Source organism: Pongo pygmaeus, chromosome 10 (genome assembly GCF_028885625.2).
Source record: "Pongo pygmaeus isolate AG05252 chromosome 10, NHGRI_mPonPyg2-v2.0_pri, whole genome shotgun sequence".
Lineage (NCBI taxonomy): Eukaryota > Metazoa > Chordata > Mammalia > Primates > Hominidae > Pongo > Pongo pygmaeus.
The window spans coordinates 118225151-118242159 of record NC_072383.2 but is presented as its reverse complement, the minus strand read 5'-3'; the positions used below and the strand labels follow the sequence as shown (position 1 = coordinate 118242159).

The window sequence follows — 17009 nt, the reverse complement described above, 5'->3', positions numbered from 1 at the left end:
TTTAATCTGTACAAAAAATAAGCTTTTATCTTTTTTTAAGCCACTGTTTTTTAGGTCTCTGTACTGAGCCATAAGAAGGTCCTACTGGATACAGTGAGATGCATTTTAAGTTAAAATTAATAATTCAATAGAAGCAAATACAAACTACTAAGAGACAAGAGAAGAGGAAACCTGGGTGAATCAGAGAAGGCTTCACAGAGGAGGGAACACTTGAACTGGGTCTTGAAGGTTCAGCAGGAGTCCACCAGACTGAAGGGTCAAAGATGAACAGGCATTTCAAGTAGAGAAAGTCATACAAGAGTGTGCATTGTTTAAAAAGAAGAAAGTGTTTTGATGAGGTTGGAGTGCCCCACTTAAGGTGTGAACTAGCAAGAGCTGACCTGGGCAGCCTGGGGCAAGATCAGAGGTAATGTATTAGAGAAAAGGCAGAGTCATTGAAAGATGTTGAGCTAGAGAGAACTATATAAGATTTTTCATTTAGAAAGTACCTTCTGACTCAACATGGAGAAAAGTAAGTGGGTAAATGCAGGACAAGAAGCAGGGAAACTAGTTAGGAGGTTGTTGTTGTTTTCTAAGTGAGAAGTGAAGTGATTCTAGACCAGAGGCCCAAAACTCAGGTGGCCTTCAGGGGACAGGTACCAAAAATGAGTTACACAAGTTGATGTAAAAAAAAATCAATTTGCTCTCTTGGTCCATCGTTTATTTTTTATTTTTTCCTGAAGACTTGGGTAAAGCAGAGCAATCAAGTTTGACTTGAGGGCCAGATTTCCTGGGTTCAAATTATGCCTTCATGACTCATTAGCTTTGTGACTTAGGGCAAATAACTTAACCTCTCTGTGCCCCAATGTTCTCATCAGCAGAATAGGCATGAAGAAGTTCTTGTGAGGGTTAAATGAATTAATGTACATACAAAGGAGCTGATACAAAAATACTTTTAAGTGTTAGTTATAGTTTTATCATCACCATCATCATCATCATCATCATCATCATTCTAAAGAAAACAATAGGGCAAAATGTGATAATAAATGGTCACACACTCAGCCAACCAGAGCAATGAGTGGGGCAATAGGGAGTGATGAAGACTGTGGAAAACTGGAGAACACAAACCCCACTTAAAGGGACCAAGCTCCAGTTGATTGTTGTCATTCAGGGTTGCAGGCCCACTGTTACCACAAGGAGTAATTTATTTTATTTGTAGAGATGGAGTCTGGCTATGTCAGTCAGGCTAATTTCGAACTCCCGGCCTCAAGTGATCCTCTTGCCTTGACCTCTCAAAGTGCCAGGATTACGAGTGTGAGCTGCCATATCTGGCCAAGAGTATTTTGTTTGTAAAAAGTCAGATGTTTTAGGTAAAACATCTTAATCTTTAAAAGTCACAGCTACTTTTCAAAAAAACACAAATTTTTGTGTATGCTAAACAAAACGTAAGTGTCAGGATCTCCGTATGTGCCCCTAGTTTTCTATCTTCAAGACAAAAGCAATAGGTGTGAATAGGGTGGGGTTTGAGGGAGTTTTAGGAGACAGCACTGATCAGAGCAGGTGAGTGATTGGATGTGAGAGGAAGGTGGCCACTGGGGACAGGCCTGCGGTGTTGCAGGTGCCTAGAGAGATGCTCCATTTACCCCTCCCCTCATTGCAAAGTCTCCTTCCTCTGCTACTCCCTTCTGCCACCAGCGCCAGTGTTCTGTTTGCCCCGGGAGAACCATGTGCAAGCTCTGGGACTGGGGTGGGGCCTTGAAGCTGGGCTATTGCTCTACTCTTCTTATTTAAGAGCAAAGCTTTTAGAGTTGAAAAAAAAAATGAAGACATAGATATAACACCAGATACCACAAAAACACCTTGGAAAAGTAAATCAGGTCTAGTCCCTCCTGTACTGAAAACTTTCCAGATACTTCCTCTTGCAGCTGGAATAATTCTGAAGTCTTACTTGCTCCACAAAGGCCCTGCATGCTCTGGCCCCTGTCTCCCTCCCCAGCTTCAGGTCTTCAGGTCTTAGTTCAAACATCAGACCTGAGAGAAGCTCCCTTGATCACCCTTGCTAATTTAACTCCATGCCCACCAATAGTCTCTCTCTATCCCAGCATTCTGTTTTGTTCTCTTCCAAGCTCATACTATATGCAACTGCCTTGCTAGTTACAACTTCCTTTTTTTTTTTTTTTGAGACGGAGTCTTGCTTTGTTGCCAGGCTGGAGTGCAGTGGTGTGATTTCAGCTCACTACAACCTCTGCCTCCAGGGTTCAAGTGATTCTCCTGCCTCAGCCTCCTGAGTAGCTGGGACTACAGGCACATGCCACCACGCCCAGCTAATTTTTGTATTTTTAGTAGAGACGGGATTTCACCATGTTGGCCAGGATGGTCTCGATCTCTTGACCTTGTGATATGCCCACCTCAGACTCCCAAAGTGCTGGGATTACAGTCATGAGCCGCCATGCCATGCCATGACTTTCTTTTTTATTACTTTATTTTTATAGACATGGTCTCACTCCGTTGTCCAGGCTGGCGTGCAGTGGCACAACCATAGTTCACTGCAATCTTGAAATCCTGGACTCAAGTGATGCCCCTACCTCAGCCTGCCAAGTAGCTAGGAATACAGGCATGTGCCACCATGCCTGGCTAATTTTTAAAATTTTCCGTGTAGAGATGGGGTCTCACTATTTTGCCCAGACTGGTCTCAAATTCCTGGACTCAAGCCATCCTCCTGCCTTGGCCTCCCAAAATATTGGAATGACAGGCATGAGCCACTGTACCCAGCCTAGGGATTTCTTATTTATCATTAGTCTCTTCTAAAATGTAAGTTTGGGAAGGGCAGGTACTCAAGTAACTCAGTTTTGGGCGCACAGTAGGTGCTCAAAAAGTATGTGTTAAATGAAAGAAGAATCAAGAAATCCGTAAGTGGCCAGGAAGCTGAGGTGGGAGGGTTGTTTGAGCCCAGGAGTTTGAGGCTACAGTGAGCCATGATTGTGCCACTGCATTCCAGCCTGGGCAACAGAGTGAGACCCTGTCTCTAGAAAAAAAAAAAAAGAAATATATGAGAATCGCGTATCTGCTGATGGTCTATCTTAGTTTCTTCCCATTTCAGATACTACTTCTTCTGTTCAGAAAACAGCTTTTCGGGGCTTGGGACCTTTCCCAGCCCCCTGTTGACAGGCAGGGGCAGTGGGGATTTTTCCTGTTGGCAGTCATTACTCTGAACCCTGACCACCCAGTGGACTTTTGCACTTCTGCTCACTTCCATCTTTGACCATCAGGGCGCCACACAGATTCTTGGTTTGCCTTGACCTCCTTTTTTGCTTCCTTGAATCTCTGCGACACACAATCCTTGTCACTCAGCCCAGCCTCGGCTGCCACAGGCATTCCAGATGGTGTGAGAGAGAACACTGGCCACCAGTGTTGTCTCAGTTCTGTCTCTGGACACCACTGAGGGGACACAGCAGATGGGGAGAAAGCAGGAAGATGTCCCATGCATCAGAGTCAAGAATTTTGTGGTGGGCCATTCCTCCTTCATGTCCCTGTCTTACCCTCTCTTCTTTCTACCTTCTCCATCTTTCTGTATGAATCCTTCTGGATCCTTCTCTTGCTTTTCCTATCTCCTTTTACTATACAGGCTCAAGCCAGAAAGTTCTAAAAATGAATGTTTTATATGACTTATGGAATCCAGTCATGATTCTATCTAGTAGAGGTCCACAGCACCCCACTCAAAATATTGTGCAAAATTGTGTATATGTGTGTGTTTGAATTTTTTTCTTGTGTGAGGGCTCATAGCTTTCAATGAATTTCCCTATTTTCCTTCCCTTCCCCCTTCCCCCTTCCCTTCTTCTCTTCTTTTCTCTTTTTGAGATGGGGTCTTGCACCATTGCCCAGGCTGGAGTGAAGAAGCAAATCACAGCTCACATCAGCCCCTACCTCCTAGGCTCAAGTGATCCTCCAACCTCAGCCTCCTGAGTAGTTGGAACCATAGGCACACACCTCTATGCATGGCTAATTTTTTTTTTTTTGAGAGACGAAGTTTCACCACGTTGCCCAAGCTGATCTCAAACTCCTGAACTCAAGCAATCTGCCCACCTCCGTTTCCCTAAGTTCTGGGATTACAGACATGAGCCACCATGCCTGGCCTAATTGCGTATTTTTTAAGGGGCTTGTCTCCCTCATATTTTGAGCCACTGAAAAGACTTTTTCAGGGTGAAGATCACAGAGTGATGCAACTTCCATCTATAAAATGTTCAGAGAAGACAAATCAGTAGAGACAGAAAGCAAGTTCGTGGTTGCCTGGGGGCTCTGGGTAAGAAGGGCAGAAGGTTTTCTTTCGGGTGGTTGGAAATGTTCTGAAATTAGATTGTGGTGATGGTTACACAACTCCAAGTTTACTAAAAGTCACTGAATTGCACATTTAAAATAAGCGAATTTTATGGTATGTAAATTATATCTCAATAAAGCTGTTTAAAAAAGTAGACACCGAATTTCAAAGACTTAGTATAAAAGAGGATATAAAATAGCTCATTAATAATTTTTACATTGGTTACACATTGAAATGATAATGTTCTGTATAAACTGGGCTAAATTTAAAAAAATGCTTTTTTTTGAGATGGAGTCTTCCTCTGTGGCCCAGGCTGGAGTGCAGTGGCATGATCTCGGCTCACTGCAATCTCCGCCTCCCAGGTTAAAGTGATTCTCCTGCCTCAGCCTTCCAGGTAGCTTGGATTACAGGTATGTGCCATCATGCCCAGCTGATTTTTGTATTTGCGGTAGAGACGGTTTCACCATGTTGGCCAGGCTGGTCTCAAACTCCTGACCTCAAATAATCTGCCTGCCTCAGCTTCCCAAAGTGCTGGGATTACAGGCATGAGCCACAGTGCCTGGCCTAAATAAAAATATTTTTAAAATTAGAAAAGGGCAGTTGGTGACCACAGGCTGTCTCTGTAGGAGAAATGGCTTAGGGCAACCCAAGTTATTGAGTATATTTCTGATCTCCACTGGGGAAAACAAAGAGGTCCAAGGAAATTGAACAAGGATGCGAGATCCCCTGTCACCTTTAAATGAGTGGAGGTGGACTTGAGGCAGGAGCATTTCCTGATGTCTGGCTTAAAGGCAAAAGGTCAGGGTAGATGAGTCAGATCTCAGGTAGGACTTACTCATATACAGAGGTTCTTCATCTGGCTTGGTTGAAGATGACTCATTGTCCTCAATGTCCTTGCTGCTGGTCACCTGGGTGTTCACACTCGGGGGCTCATCTGAGCCAGGGTTCACAGAGATCATGCTGCTCTGGGGAGAGGACCCCCCACTGGCCCGACTCAGACTGAGTGTGGAGCCTCGCCGGCTTGGTTTGCGGTTGGTGACTCGCATTGTGGGAATTTTGAATTTCTTGGTCTAAAGGAAAGAGAAGAAAGAGAGGTTTCAGGAAGAAGGGGGAAAAAGATGGAAGAAAGAAAGAAAGGAGGGAAGGAGGGAGGTGGGGAGGGACAGCAGACAAAAGCAAAGCCTGGGTGTGACTGTGAATTCCTTCTGGCTCTTTCCAAACACCATGAGATATATTCTGGATCTGGAGTGACCTTTTGTCACAAATCGAGATAATGTTAAAATGTGTATTATTTGAAGCAAATGTGGCGGAGTATATTCTATTGAACAAGCTCATGGTTGCCCAAGAAGTCACCATAGGAAGCCAAACGTGTTTTCCATGATGATGTCAAGGCCCAGAACAGGTTTTGACTTTTCTTTTGTAATAACTATTGGAGTTGATTTTCAAACTGTATATGAGGATGGGTCTAATTTTTTAACCACATCTTGGTTATGGCTCCAAATTCCATGTATACACTTCCTAGTACCCCAGTTGACACCTGGGCCTCAAAGAATAATTTGTAATCATGGAGGTTTTCTAAAGAACACAAATATGGAAATTCTAGGCCTGACATTTAGGATGTGAGTGGGAGGAAGCAGATTTGTCTGGTGCAGTGGCATTCTTGGGGGAGGAGAATTGGATGATAAGTTCTGGAAGGAATTGAGAGGTAGGTAGGGAAAGTCCTGTGGATTTTTAGAAGGAAAGGAGTAAGAAAGAGTACATACATACTGTCTGTGTGTGTGTCTGTGTGTGCCTTCCTGTGAGATTGGTGTCACTTCAGAATGCACTGTTTGGGGTTATGTCCTCGTCTAACTCATGATCCAAGTTTCAGCGAGGCTTCCTAACCTCCTCAAGGTCACAGGAAGAAAATAGCAGAACCAGAATTCAGACCTAAGTCAGGTTAATGCCAAAGCTCATTACTATGCCTGGCTTCAAAATACTTCAAAAGCTTTTTCTCAGTGGCATCGAAAATGCCCTTTATCCCGTGCTAATGATTCTTTATGACATTTAAAATGCCAGGTTTACACGGGGGAAGAATAGGCCCTCAGATGCCCCAGAGAAAGAGCTCAACACAGAGTGGGCTATAGTTTATATTCACTTAATAGAAATAATTTTATCTGAGCACATTTACAATGAAAGCTCTTGATGGGTAGACTGGTGTTTTCTTTAGATGAAACTCATAGTGTTTGATACCCTGGGAAAGGTGATAGGGAGAAGAGACAGCATTGAAGACCACACCAACAGTTGATATACATTGCACAGGGTGAAGAGAATTGTATTCAGCAGAATTCATTTCAGGGAGTCCACCGTGTATGATCAGAAGCAATATTTTGAATGGCTACCTTGTAAGGCACTGAATATGGGTGGAACCTTCTTGCACTAGAAGAGGGGAGGGATTTCTTGGTTGCACAGGAGAGGGAGAAGGTTGGGGAAGAGGAGGGAGAGGCTGTGGGCCTTAACATATGATCTCTCCTGGTGCCTGCCTCATCTTTCTCAAATTTTCAGTGAAATTCTATACAAATGACAGAATGCTTCAGGATATGATAGACTGGAGAAATGGAATTTGAACTGGATTTAACCAGATCTTCAAGAGGCCATGCAAGTTACAAAATGACTCATCAAGAAAACCAAGCACCCAAAACAGGCATGTCCTTTCCTTTGATAAATTAGGAGCTCAGTACAATGATCCCGTTGTCCTGACACTGCAACTGGTCAAGAGCTTCCAAAACTGACAGAAGGTCCCTCTACTCTTTGTCATTCTGGGGAGAGATGATATCAGAGCTCAGGGATGAAACATGTAGAAGTTGCCTCTTTCCATTTTATCTAGAACAATATGAATTCCTGACTCTAGAAACCAGGCTCTTCAGATCAACGTAATTTTTTTATTTTTATTTTTATTTGACAGGGTCTCACTCTGTTGCACAGGCTGGAGTGCAGTGGCGCAATCTTGGCTCACTGCAACCTCTGCCTCCCAGGTTTGAGCTATTCTCCTGCCTCAGCCTCCCAAGTAGCTGGTATTACAGGTGCCCACCACCATGCCTGGCCAATTTGTTGTTGTTGTTGTTAATTTTGGTAGAGATGGGGTTTCACCATGTTGCCCAGGCTGGTCTTGAACTCCTGAGCTCAAGCAATCTGCCCGCCTTGGTCTCCCAAAGTGCTGGGATTATAGGTGGAAGCCACTGTGCCTAGTAAGATCAATGTAATTTTTGAAGGGTGGACAGATGGTGGCATGAGGCAGCTTGGAATCTTGCAGTGAGCACTGGAGTCAGTCAGGGGACCTCAGGGGGCCTTGAATACGTCACTCTGCCCTGCCTCGGTTTCCTCATTTATAAAACCTAGGGGGATAGCCTGGGACAATCTCAGAAGAGCTTTCCATATCCAGGGGTGTCTTCCTTGAGCTAGGATTTTATCTTATGCTCCCAAAGTTGCCATTAATTAAAATTTAATTAACCATCCTAGCCAGGAAATCCAAAGTGAAGGGTTGACACTTGTGATTAATTGAAACTGGCAGAAAAATAAAATGTAGGGGGAAGATGTGACAGGCACTGGCTTGCCTTTTATTGAACTGAACCTCTCTGAATTGACTTAAATCCCTAAATGCTGCTTCTCTATTTTTTATATTTCACTCAGCAGTGCTGTTAACCAGTTGCTATGTTCCATCTCAGTAGGGATTGATTTTTGGCAACAGAGGAAAAGAATTTACTGAAAGGTTCCTTACACTTTCTATGAAGTAGGGGTTGCAGACTGGTGGCCCATGGGGAGACATGTTTAGCTACCCAGGATTTTACAAATTGGGAGACTTTTATAGAAAAATGTAAGTTTTTTGTTTCTTTTGAAAATGATAAGCTCTGGGCTACCATTCTCATAAGGTAAAACGAGCTAAAGCTGCACAGAAGTTCTTCCCTTTAGCTGTGCAGGAGTGCTCCAGTTTGCCACAGACCCCACCACTCCCTACTGTATCACACTCAGCCTGATCTTGTCTTTTATTACTAACACAATTTGTCTGGCCCCTATGAACACTGCCTAGACATACAGAAGAGTATCAGGGGAAAGGAAGAGTATTGTGGGAGCTGGTTGGATTCCCTCCTTCAAAGTCCTCATTTTATAGGTAGACAAACTGGGGCCCAGGATAGGAGAAAGGACTTGTCTGAGGTCACACAGTGAACCGAGTCACCATGGCTGAGCCAGGTCTCCTGGAGCCTAATTGAGTTCTCCCCCAGGCCCAGAGCGGAACGTGCTGCAGCCCAGAATTTGACCCACAGACTTGAATTCAGTTTTGCAAGAGTTCAAGCACAGCTATTAATTCTCCCCCTCCCGTCCTCCAATTTTAGTGGTGAATATCCCTGAAGGATTTTTTTTAAAGGTTTGTAGCTCCCACTGCTTTTTCTGTGCATTTCTGAAGACAGATGCACACTGTATCTCCATAGCAACTTTCTGCCATAAAAACCAAGGCTCTTCTTAAATCTAGGAGCACCCTGATGAAAGAGTAAGAAAATGGTGAAATTCTTCATGAGGGCAACTATAATCATGGGGTCAGGAAGACCAGGCTTTGGATGTTTATATGTTTAATAAACATATTGATGTTTATATGTTTAATAAACTATGTTTAATAAACAGACCCAGAATTAACTTCGGGCTCTGCCATTACCCAGCTGGGTAACCTTACATAAGTCACTTAACCTCTCTGAGCCCCCAAATTCCTCCTCTCTCACCTGGGGGTAAGAATGGTGCCCCATAGGGTTATTAAGAGGGCATAACTGGATAATATTCCTACAGAAGCGTCCTTAGCACAGAACCTAGCCCATTTACAATTATGTTGAACAGAGGCCTCTAAAATTTACATAACAGTAATGCTAAGCATTCTCACATTTTCAAAGTGTGTTTGCCTTATATTTATTTCCTGGGATTCTTCACTAAAGTTGTGAGGTAGGCAGGAAAGGGCATTATATCCATTTCATGGGTTAGGGGACAGGTTCAGCAAACACTCTAGTTGTGTGCTCTATTACCTTTATCTATCTCAATATTACTTTTTGCCATTATTATTATTATGATTATTAGGCTTGTTTATTGAGTAGATGAGTTTGGGAGGTCCTGGATTAGGAATACTTTGGGTAAAAAGAATCTGTATCTTGGTATCCTCTTAATAACTGCACATTCTAGTTTGTAGAAAATCTTGTCTGTTGAATCACTCACTTTGTCTTTTCTTTTTCTTAGAGACAGGATCTCACTCTCTTGCCCAGGTGGGAGGCTGGAGTGCAGTGGTGGGATCATAGCTCACTGCAGCCTCCAATTCCTGGGCTTAAATGATCCTCTCACTTCAGTCTCCCGAATACCTGGGACTACAGGCGCACACCACTATGCCCAGCTAATTTTTAATTTTTTTTGTCAAGACAGGGTCTTGCTATGTTGCTCAGGCTGGTCTCAAACTCCTGGGCTCAAGCGATCCTCCTGCCTTGGCCTCCCAATCCTTTGGGATTACAAGCATGAGCTAGTGTGCCTGGCTTTTATTTTCTGACTGGGTTAAAGGGTGGGGGCAGGGAGCGGGGGCAGGGAGGAAGCGAGGGAGGGAGGGAGAAGGAGAAAGAAATGACTGTTATTGATTTAGAAGATAGAATGAGGTGAGTCCATTTCCTTCTGGTGACATCTTGTTAAGCAGCTGCTTAGCACCCGCTCCTGTCCCCATTACGTAGCGTCCAGCCAAAAGTCATTTCTCCTATAATCCCTAGATAACTGTTTTAATTAAAATTTACAAAAACCATCCAACAGCCTGTGGCTCTGACTTCCCTTCACTCCGAGAACCAACTAGGAAAAAAATATTCCCATCAGAGTAAAGACTGGCAAAAATACTCCTCAACACAAGCTGGGACCTAGGAGCAAAAGGGTCGAGTCGCGTGTGGTTGGTTACCTTTGGCGCTGTGATGAAATGCTCCCATTTCTGTCCCATGGACTTGTCCTTATTGATTTTTTTAATGGTGCTCTTGCTTCCACCCGGGTCCCTGAGTGAGAAACAGCTTAATGAGTTTTCCGTTTCCAGAGCCTTGGTTTATTACAAGTTCTTTTAAGAAATGCAATAAATAGAGGAGGAATGGTGGCTGGGCTCTGTTAGGATTTCCGCCCCCACTCCTGTACTTGTGAAGAAATGGGAGGGATAGTTCTCCATAGCTGGCTCTTTTGAGTGAAATCGAGGTTTGGAGAGACTTTTGCTTACTGGGTGGAGGAGGGAGGTGGTATATATTTGCATGTTTTTTGCATCTATTTGTATTTTAGACTCGGTCCTCTCCTAGAATCCTGGGCAGGTCTGCGATTACTCCTGGGGGGTGAATTGAAAAGCATGTTCATTTCTGAATCTTTGCTTTTTCTGTTGCCCAAGGGGTCCACCATCAGGGACATTTCTGAGAGACACACAGAGAATATTACTGGGTGGGATTGAGGGTGGGGCTGATGGGGGTGGATTGCACAATGAAAATCACTGATTGGAGGTTGACTGGGCAAAAGTTCTCTATGATGCTATGTGCAGCACCTTTCTGTGCCTTCTCGCTGTATCATCTCAATCACTATAACCTTGTGATGTAGTCATTGTCATCCCATTTTCAGATGAGAAAACAGACTAAGGGAGTTTAAGTCACTTACTTACAGTGAAACGAATGAAGCTAAAGCTTCAGGGCTCCTCACTTGTGTGGGTCCCTCTTCCAGGATCCTGTACCTAATTTTGTATTTTTTTTTTTCTTAAAGTGCCCTCTCCCCAGTTAAATAAGCTTCAGGCTCCACAAAATCTGGATCATCCTCTCATGGGTTGGGAATTTTCTGGATAGGACACTGAAGCCCAGTAGGTTCTGTTGGTGACACACCCATAATCCCTTGTATGAAATCTGTGGGACCAGATGTGTTGCTAAATTAATAATTTTGGCATTTTGGAAAGGAAACATGCTGCATATACTACATGTTAACATAATCCCTCTGAGGGGGCTAAGGGGACAGCATCCTGTAACCAAATACATGAATATTTCTGCAATGAAACACATGGATATTTACACTAGGTGGGGGAAATAAAGACCAAAAGTAGCTTCAAGTCAAATTTTGCTGCCAACTTTGATTGTTTCATGTCAGATTTTGCAGCCAAATGAGTTATGAAAAACTGAGTTTTCAGAGCTTCTGGATTTTGGACTTGTGGCTATGGGGCAGTGGGTCTTTACTGATAAGAAAGCAGGGAGTCTCAACGTGTGATCTCTAAACTACCTTTACATATCCATTGATCGACTGATTGGTCTATCAATCTCTCTGTCCATATGTATCTTTTCATCCATCCATCCATCCACCTATCTCTCTCTTTATCCCCTTTTTCTTTGCAGAAAGAATTTTATATCACAAGGATCCTTTTAATTATTTGTCTAGCTCTCACCTAGCAGAGAGCAGGAAACAGAGGAAGACGAGCTGGGCTCATGCCTGTAATCCCAGCACTTTGGGAGGCCGAGGCAGGCGGATCAACTGAGGTGAGGAGTTTGAGACCAGCCTGGCCAACGTGGTGAAACCCTGTCTCTACTAAAAATACAAAAAAATTAGCCAGGTGTGGTGGCGCACGTCTGTAATCCCAGCTGCTCCGGAGGCTGAGGCAGCAGAATCGCTTGAACCTGGGAGGCGGAGGTTGCAGTGAGCCGAGATCGCACCATTGCACTCCAGCCTGGGGGACAAGAGTGAAACTCCGTCTCAAAAAAAAAAAAAAAAAAGAAAAAGAAAAAGAAAAAAAAAGAGGATGAACAGAACTGCTTTGGTTTAGAGAAACAATGACAGGGGTCTAGGCTTGTTAGGGGCTGCTGAGTGCTGGTAATTGTGGGTAGAAGGGAGGTGCTTAGATATAGAAGGCAAAAGATGATCAAGATAAACCTAACATAAGGCTGACTTCTCATGGCATGGAGATCTGAGTAGCAGAATCAAAGCCTTTTCCCAGTCCAAATAAGGAGTTGGGGGTGTCCTGTCTTCACCAGTGGGACTTTGCTGAAGACCTACCAGCGAACAGCCACCACACAAGAAATGCACACAGACCCAAAGTGGAAGTCAGGCTGGTGAGGTGGGGTGAGAATGTGCCTCTAAGCTTTTTGTAAGACTTTATGTTTGATTACACAATAAAAAGCCCTCCGAATAATTAACAGTGAAGCTCATTTAAGTTGATTCTGCCTGCCTCTCCCCCGAGTAACCAAATTAGGGGATATTTAAAATCCAGCCAGAGGAAGGAGCAATTCTTCAGTCCTATAAACAATATTTAAACTAGCAGTGCTTTTGAAGTTTGATTTAAGGTTCACCCACTGGAAGCTTTAGTGTTTTTTTTTCACTTTGGAGCGTTTCTTTCAAGACCACAGGGCTTTTTGCATTTCCCTTTGCTAACGCAGCCCCTGCTGAGCCTCCAGCCTTCTTCTTGAAGTTCAAAAGCAACCCCCTTTCCCCTTTTAAAATTAAATCTGGTCCCAGCAAAGCTTTCAAAATCTAAAATATTCAGGTCCAGTTGGGAAGATGGAAGTTTTCTACTAATGCTGACTTCCAAGATGACCTGAAATCTATTGCGACTTCAAGCAGCAGGCTAAATGAGTTCAAAATGCAGCAAGATTCCCACAGACCTTAAAAAGCTCGGAGCCCTTGCTCTTGCAAACCCATTGATAAAGAAAAGCCCTGCTTAGACAGAATCGGTCTTTCTGATGTTTCATTTTCAGTAGCGAATAACCCAAAAAGGAAGATCAATAGGGGAAGGAAGAAAAAAATAAAACCACCTAAGCTGCATCATCCATTGCATACCTTGTGGAGAAGGGCAAAGCGGGTTGGTGGTCCTTCCCCCTGGCCTGGTGGGGTAAGCATTAGTGCCATCCACCAAATAGTTCTAGGCCTTCTCTGCTCTCTGAAGGCAAGTGTAGCACTGTGACTTGCTTTGTTCAAAAATACATGAGTGAAAGTGACATGTGGGACTTTGGGTAGATGATTTAATAGCCAGTCCTGAAGTCATCAGATTCCTTTTTCTGCCTTGTTGATGGTGGAAGCTTCTATCAGTATGAGTCCCTGAGTAACTACAGAGAGTAGAGCCTCACTGTTGGACTTGAAAGGTGAGCCAAGGAACAAGCTTCTTTTGCCTTAAACTGCTGAGATTTGGGGGTTGTTCATTATGGCAGCCTAACTTACTTAGCTCACCCATTTAATATCCTTGTGATTTACTGTCTGTGTGACCTCGGGCAAGTCTCCGAGTATCAAGGCCAGAAAAGTGTTATCTTACTGGTTAAGAGTGAATTTAACAATAGGTTGGACCAGCTGTTCGAGTCCTCTGTCTTCCCCACTGCTTCCTACATGTGTGACTTGGTATAAGTAATTTAGTCTCTCTGAGCCTCACTGTTCTCACCTGTAAAATGGGGGAATAATAGCAGCTATGACAAAGGATTGCTGTGAAGATGAAAAGAAATGGGGCTTATTAAGGGCTTCATGGGTGCTGTGTACAGAGAGCTGAATACAGTTCAGCTATTAACAACAGTAACCTTCTCTTTTCAACAGAGATTTACTGTGGCTTAGAGGAGGAGCTGATGGTGGACAACAGGGTACTAGGGCAGATCCTTGGGGGAGATGTAGCTATAACTTTCAGACCATAATTTCCCCCTGCTGAAGCTTCCTAAGGGATCCTATTTGCCCGAAATCAAGGGAATAGGGCGCTGAGCACTGTCAAATCTCTTTTAACTATATCCGCCAAGCACATTTTGTTCCAGGCAGTCACTTGAAGATGTCTATCCACAGTGGCAATTCAGAGCAATTTTCTCAAATACTTCATGCTCTCTTTCTGAACTCCCATCTGGGGTAAAACATCTGCTTCCCAGGGTGGAAAGCTGTAGGCTAGGTTAGGACGTGCTCATGTGTCCATGACGGAGGGGAAGAGCTGCTGATTCTGCACCAGGGAGGGGGCAGAGGTCAAAGCTCTGGGGACTTCCTGGACCAGGTGGTTCCATCCTACCTCCTGAGTGATGATCTGCCACATTCTCCCTGCCACATCCTCCTGCCACATTCTCCCGCTCCATAGAGATGTCCACTGGAGTACCACAGTGGAGGAGCCATGTGATTAAATCAGTGCAAAGAGGGACTTCACTCACATGTCACCGTTTGAGTCTTTCCTTGATGATCCCGTTTAAAACTCCTCTGCCCATCACTAGCACATCACCCATCAATTTCTTCATGACACTTTGCTATCTCAAAGTATCTTGATTATTGCATGTTTATCATCTGTTGCTTCCCTTACCCCCTGTAGAATGGAGGCTCCTGAGAGCCAGGGTGTTGTCTGTTTTCTTCACGGCAGTATTCCCACTACTGCCTGGTAAAGGCAGGTTTGAGGAAAATGAGATTTTCTTGGTTGTGGGGGGAGGAGTACCACAAGACAAGTGGAAACTAATTTAAATATAAACAATTTAAATTTTAAAAATGCTATTATGAGTGTTGCTCAGAATGATTGTGACAGTATTTCCTGGAAGCAAAAACTTGGAAAAGGCTTAAAGGTCTTGGAATATTGGTTAAATATGTTTCAGTACATTCGTATGCTGATAAACTCCACAGCAGAGGTTCAGATCTGGAGAGATGCTTCTTATATACTAAGGCAAACAGCAAAAATTTAGTTTCAAAACAGTATGTGCAAAATGGCACTTGAAATTATTTATAAAAGAAAATTGCAGTTTATATGTGATAACATCTCGGTAAGTTGAGTTCCTTTTGTATCCTGGGGCCTCCCAGAAAGTACCACATTGTAATAAGATCTTCTTTTCTTGGAGGCGGGGTATCAGATTATTCTCTAAATTGATTAAAGACTTTAGGATTTACCTACAGAGAAACAACCATTTGGGGGTGAAGCACCCATACTTTGCAGCAAGGTTACCTGGGTTCAAATCCTGCCTTACCTTTTGCTAGCTATGCAACTTTGAGCAAATTAATTTTCTATGCCTCAGTTTCCTTATTGGTAAGTTGGAATGAGGCTTAAATGAGGTAACACACCCAGAGCAGTGCTTGACATAGAAAGCACTCATGTGCCAGCCATTTTCATCATTAAACAGTAGATGGATTTTGATGTTTGTGTCATATTTGAGATGGAGTTTTGCTCTTGTTGCCCAGGCTGGAGTGCAATGGCGTGATCTTGGCTCACTGCAACCTCCACCTCCCAGGTTCAAGTGATTCTCTTGCCTTAGCCTTCCCAAGTAGCTGGGATTATAGGCATGCGCCACCAAGCCTGGCTAATTTTGTATTTTTAGTAGAGATGGGGTTTCTCCGTGTGGGTCAGGCTGGTCTTGAACTCCTGTCCTCAGGTGATCCACCCACCTCGGCCTCCCAAAGTGCTGGGATTACAGGCGTAAGCCACTGTGCCTGGCTGATGTTTGTGTCATATTTGAAACCTCAAAGTGTGGTTGGTTGCCTTTTACTCATATGTGTGTTTCTAAAGGAAGGATGGATTTTTTGTGCCTGGACAGCCCAGCCCTTGAATGTCTGGCGTCTCTTAAGAGTAAGGATTACAAGAGTCAGGATTATAAGAATCAGGATTGTAAACGTAGGGATTACACCCACTTGGTCTCCCCACTAAACAGTGGGCCCAGTGGTGTCTCTCTGGACAGCCTGAAGCAATAAGACGTAGACAACTGTACTGCCCCTGTGGTACCAGGGGAGAGCACAGGACTCTGCGGACTCGAGCCTGTTGGAACAACTCCTTTGAGGTGTGTGCTGTACCTGCTGGAAGGTTAGTAGGTAACTCTTCACTCCCTTCTTTGGCCAGGGGTCTGGCCTGTTTCTTTCCCACTGTAACTAGGGAAGATGGCTACAGGGGTAGGGGAGGCAGCATTAGAGCTTGTCAAATTTCCCCACACCTGATGTCTGTGACTGTAAAAGTCTACTCACTTCTAGGTAGGTCTTCTGGTTGGTTCTTGGAAATTTGGTCTCTAATAAGAATAAAATCAATACAGGTTCACAACCACTTAACCAATTAAAAAATCCAAAGAGTCTTTAAACCAAAACAATTTAAATAGCTTATTTGGTAGCAAAGCATGACAAAAACTGATGGGAGGCTGTTAGTGGCCTTTTTTTGACCTTTGTTATGCACTTAAGAAAAATATTCACTTATTTGTTTTCTGCAGAAATATTGTGTTTGATGACAGGTCTCTCTGGGAGTGTGATGTTCTATATGGCACATGTATCATATTTCCTTTTAAAATGCAAAACAAAACAAAACAAAAAAACCATCAGAATTCTGAAATGCAGTTGGCCCTAAGGGTTTGAATAAATACTTATGGGCATTCATGAAAAAAATCAGATCCTACTTTGCCTAAAAAGAGGCTTATATCTCTTGGAGAAACGTAATTGGCACATTCATTATTGAAGGGTTGGTTTCAATTTCTATTGTGGACCCGATCATCTTGTCAATTGAAATAAACTCTCTTGTTAGCAGTGGAATTAACAAGCATGCTGAGAAATGATAATGATAATGTGTTTAAATTGCCACATGATGAAATTGGGAAGTTGAGGAGTTTTTGTTTTTCTCAATAAAGCAGAGACTCAGATGCAACTCATAATGACACCCTAAAATCTGTCATCTGTCCATTCACCCAACCATCCACCAATCCATCCAAATATGAGATCATCCTGCAACTAACAAAGATTGTTCTTCTGCTTGCAGCACAGTAAC

General features: G+C 43.5%; 1 protein-coding gene and 1 long non-coding RNA gene across 5 annotated transcripts in view; one reads left to right on the top strand and one right to left on the bottom strand.

Moving 5' to 3' along the window:
• The window catches only part of CCDC60 (coiled-coil domain containing 60), a 202602-nt gene that overhangs the window by 30006 nt on the left and 155587 nt on the right, over positions 1 to 17009 (bottom strand). For all 4 annotated transcript variants that reach the window (XM_054443570.1, XM_054443572.1, XM_054443571.1 and 1 more), the window contains 2 exons: positions 10239 to 10329; positions 5130 to 5364 (listed from right to left, as the gene is read on the bottom strand). In XM_054443570.1, coding sequence (XP_054299545.1) covers positions 5130 to 5364; positions 10239 to 10329 — 326 coding nt within the window. The remainder of the gene's footprint in view (positions 1 to 5129; positions 5365 to 10238; positions 10330 to 17009) is intronic.
• The window catches only part of LOC134737627 (uncharacterized), a 278740-nt gene that overhangs the window by 156642 nt on the left and 105089 nt on the right, over positions 1 to 17009 (top strand). The window lies entirely within an intron of this gene.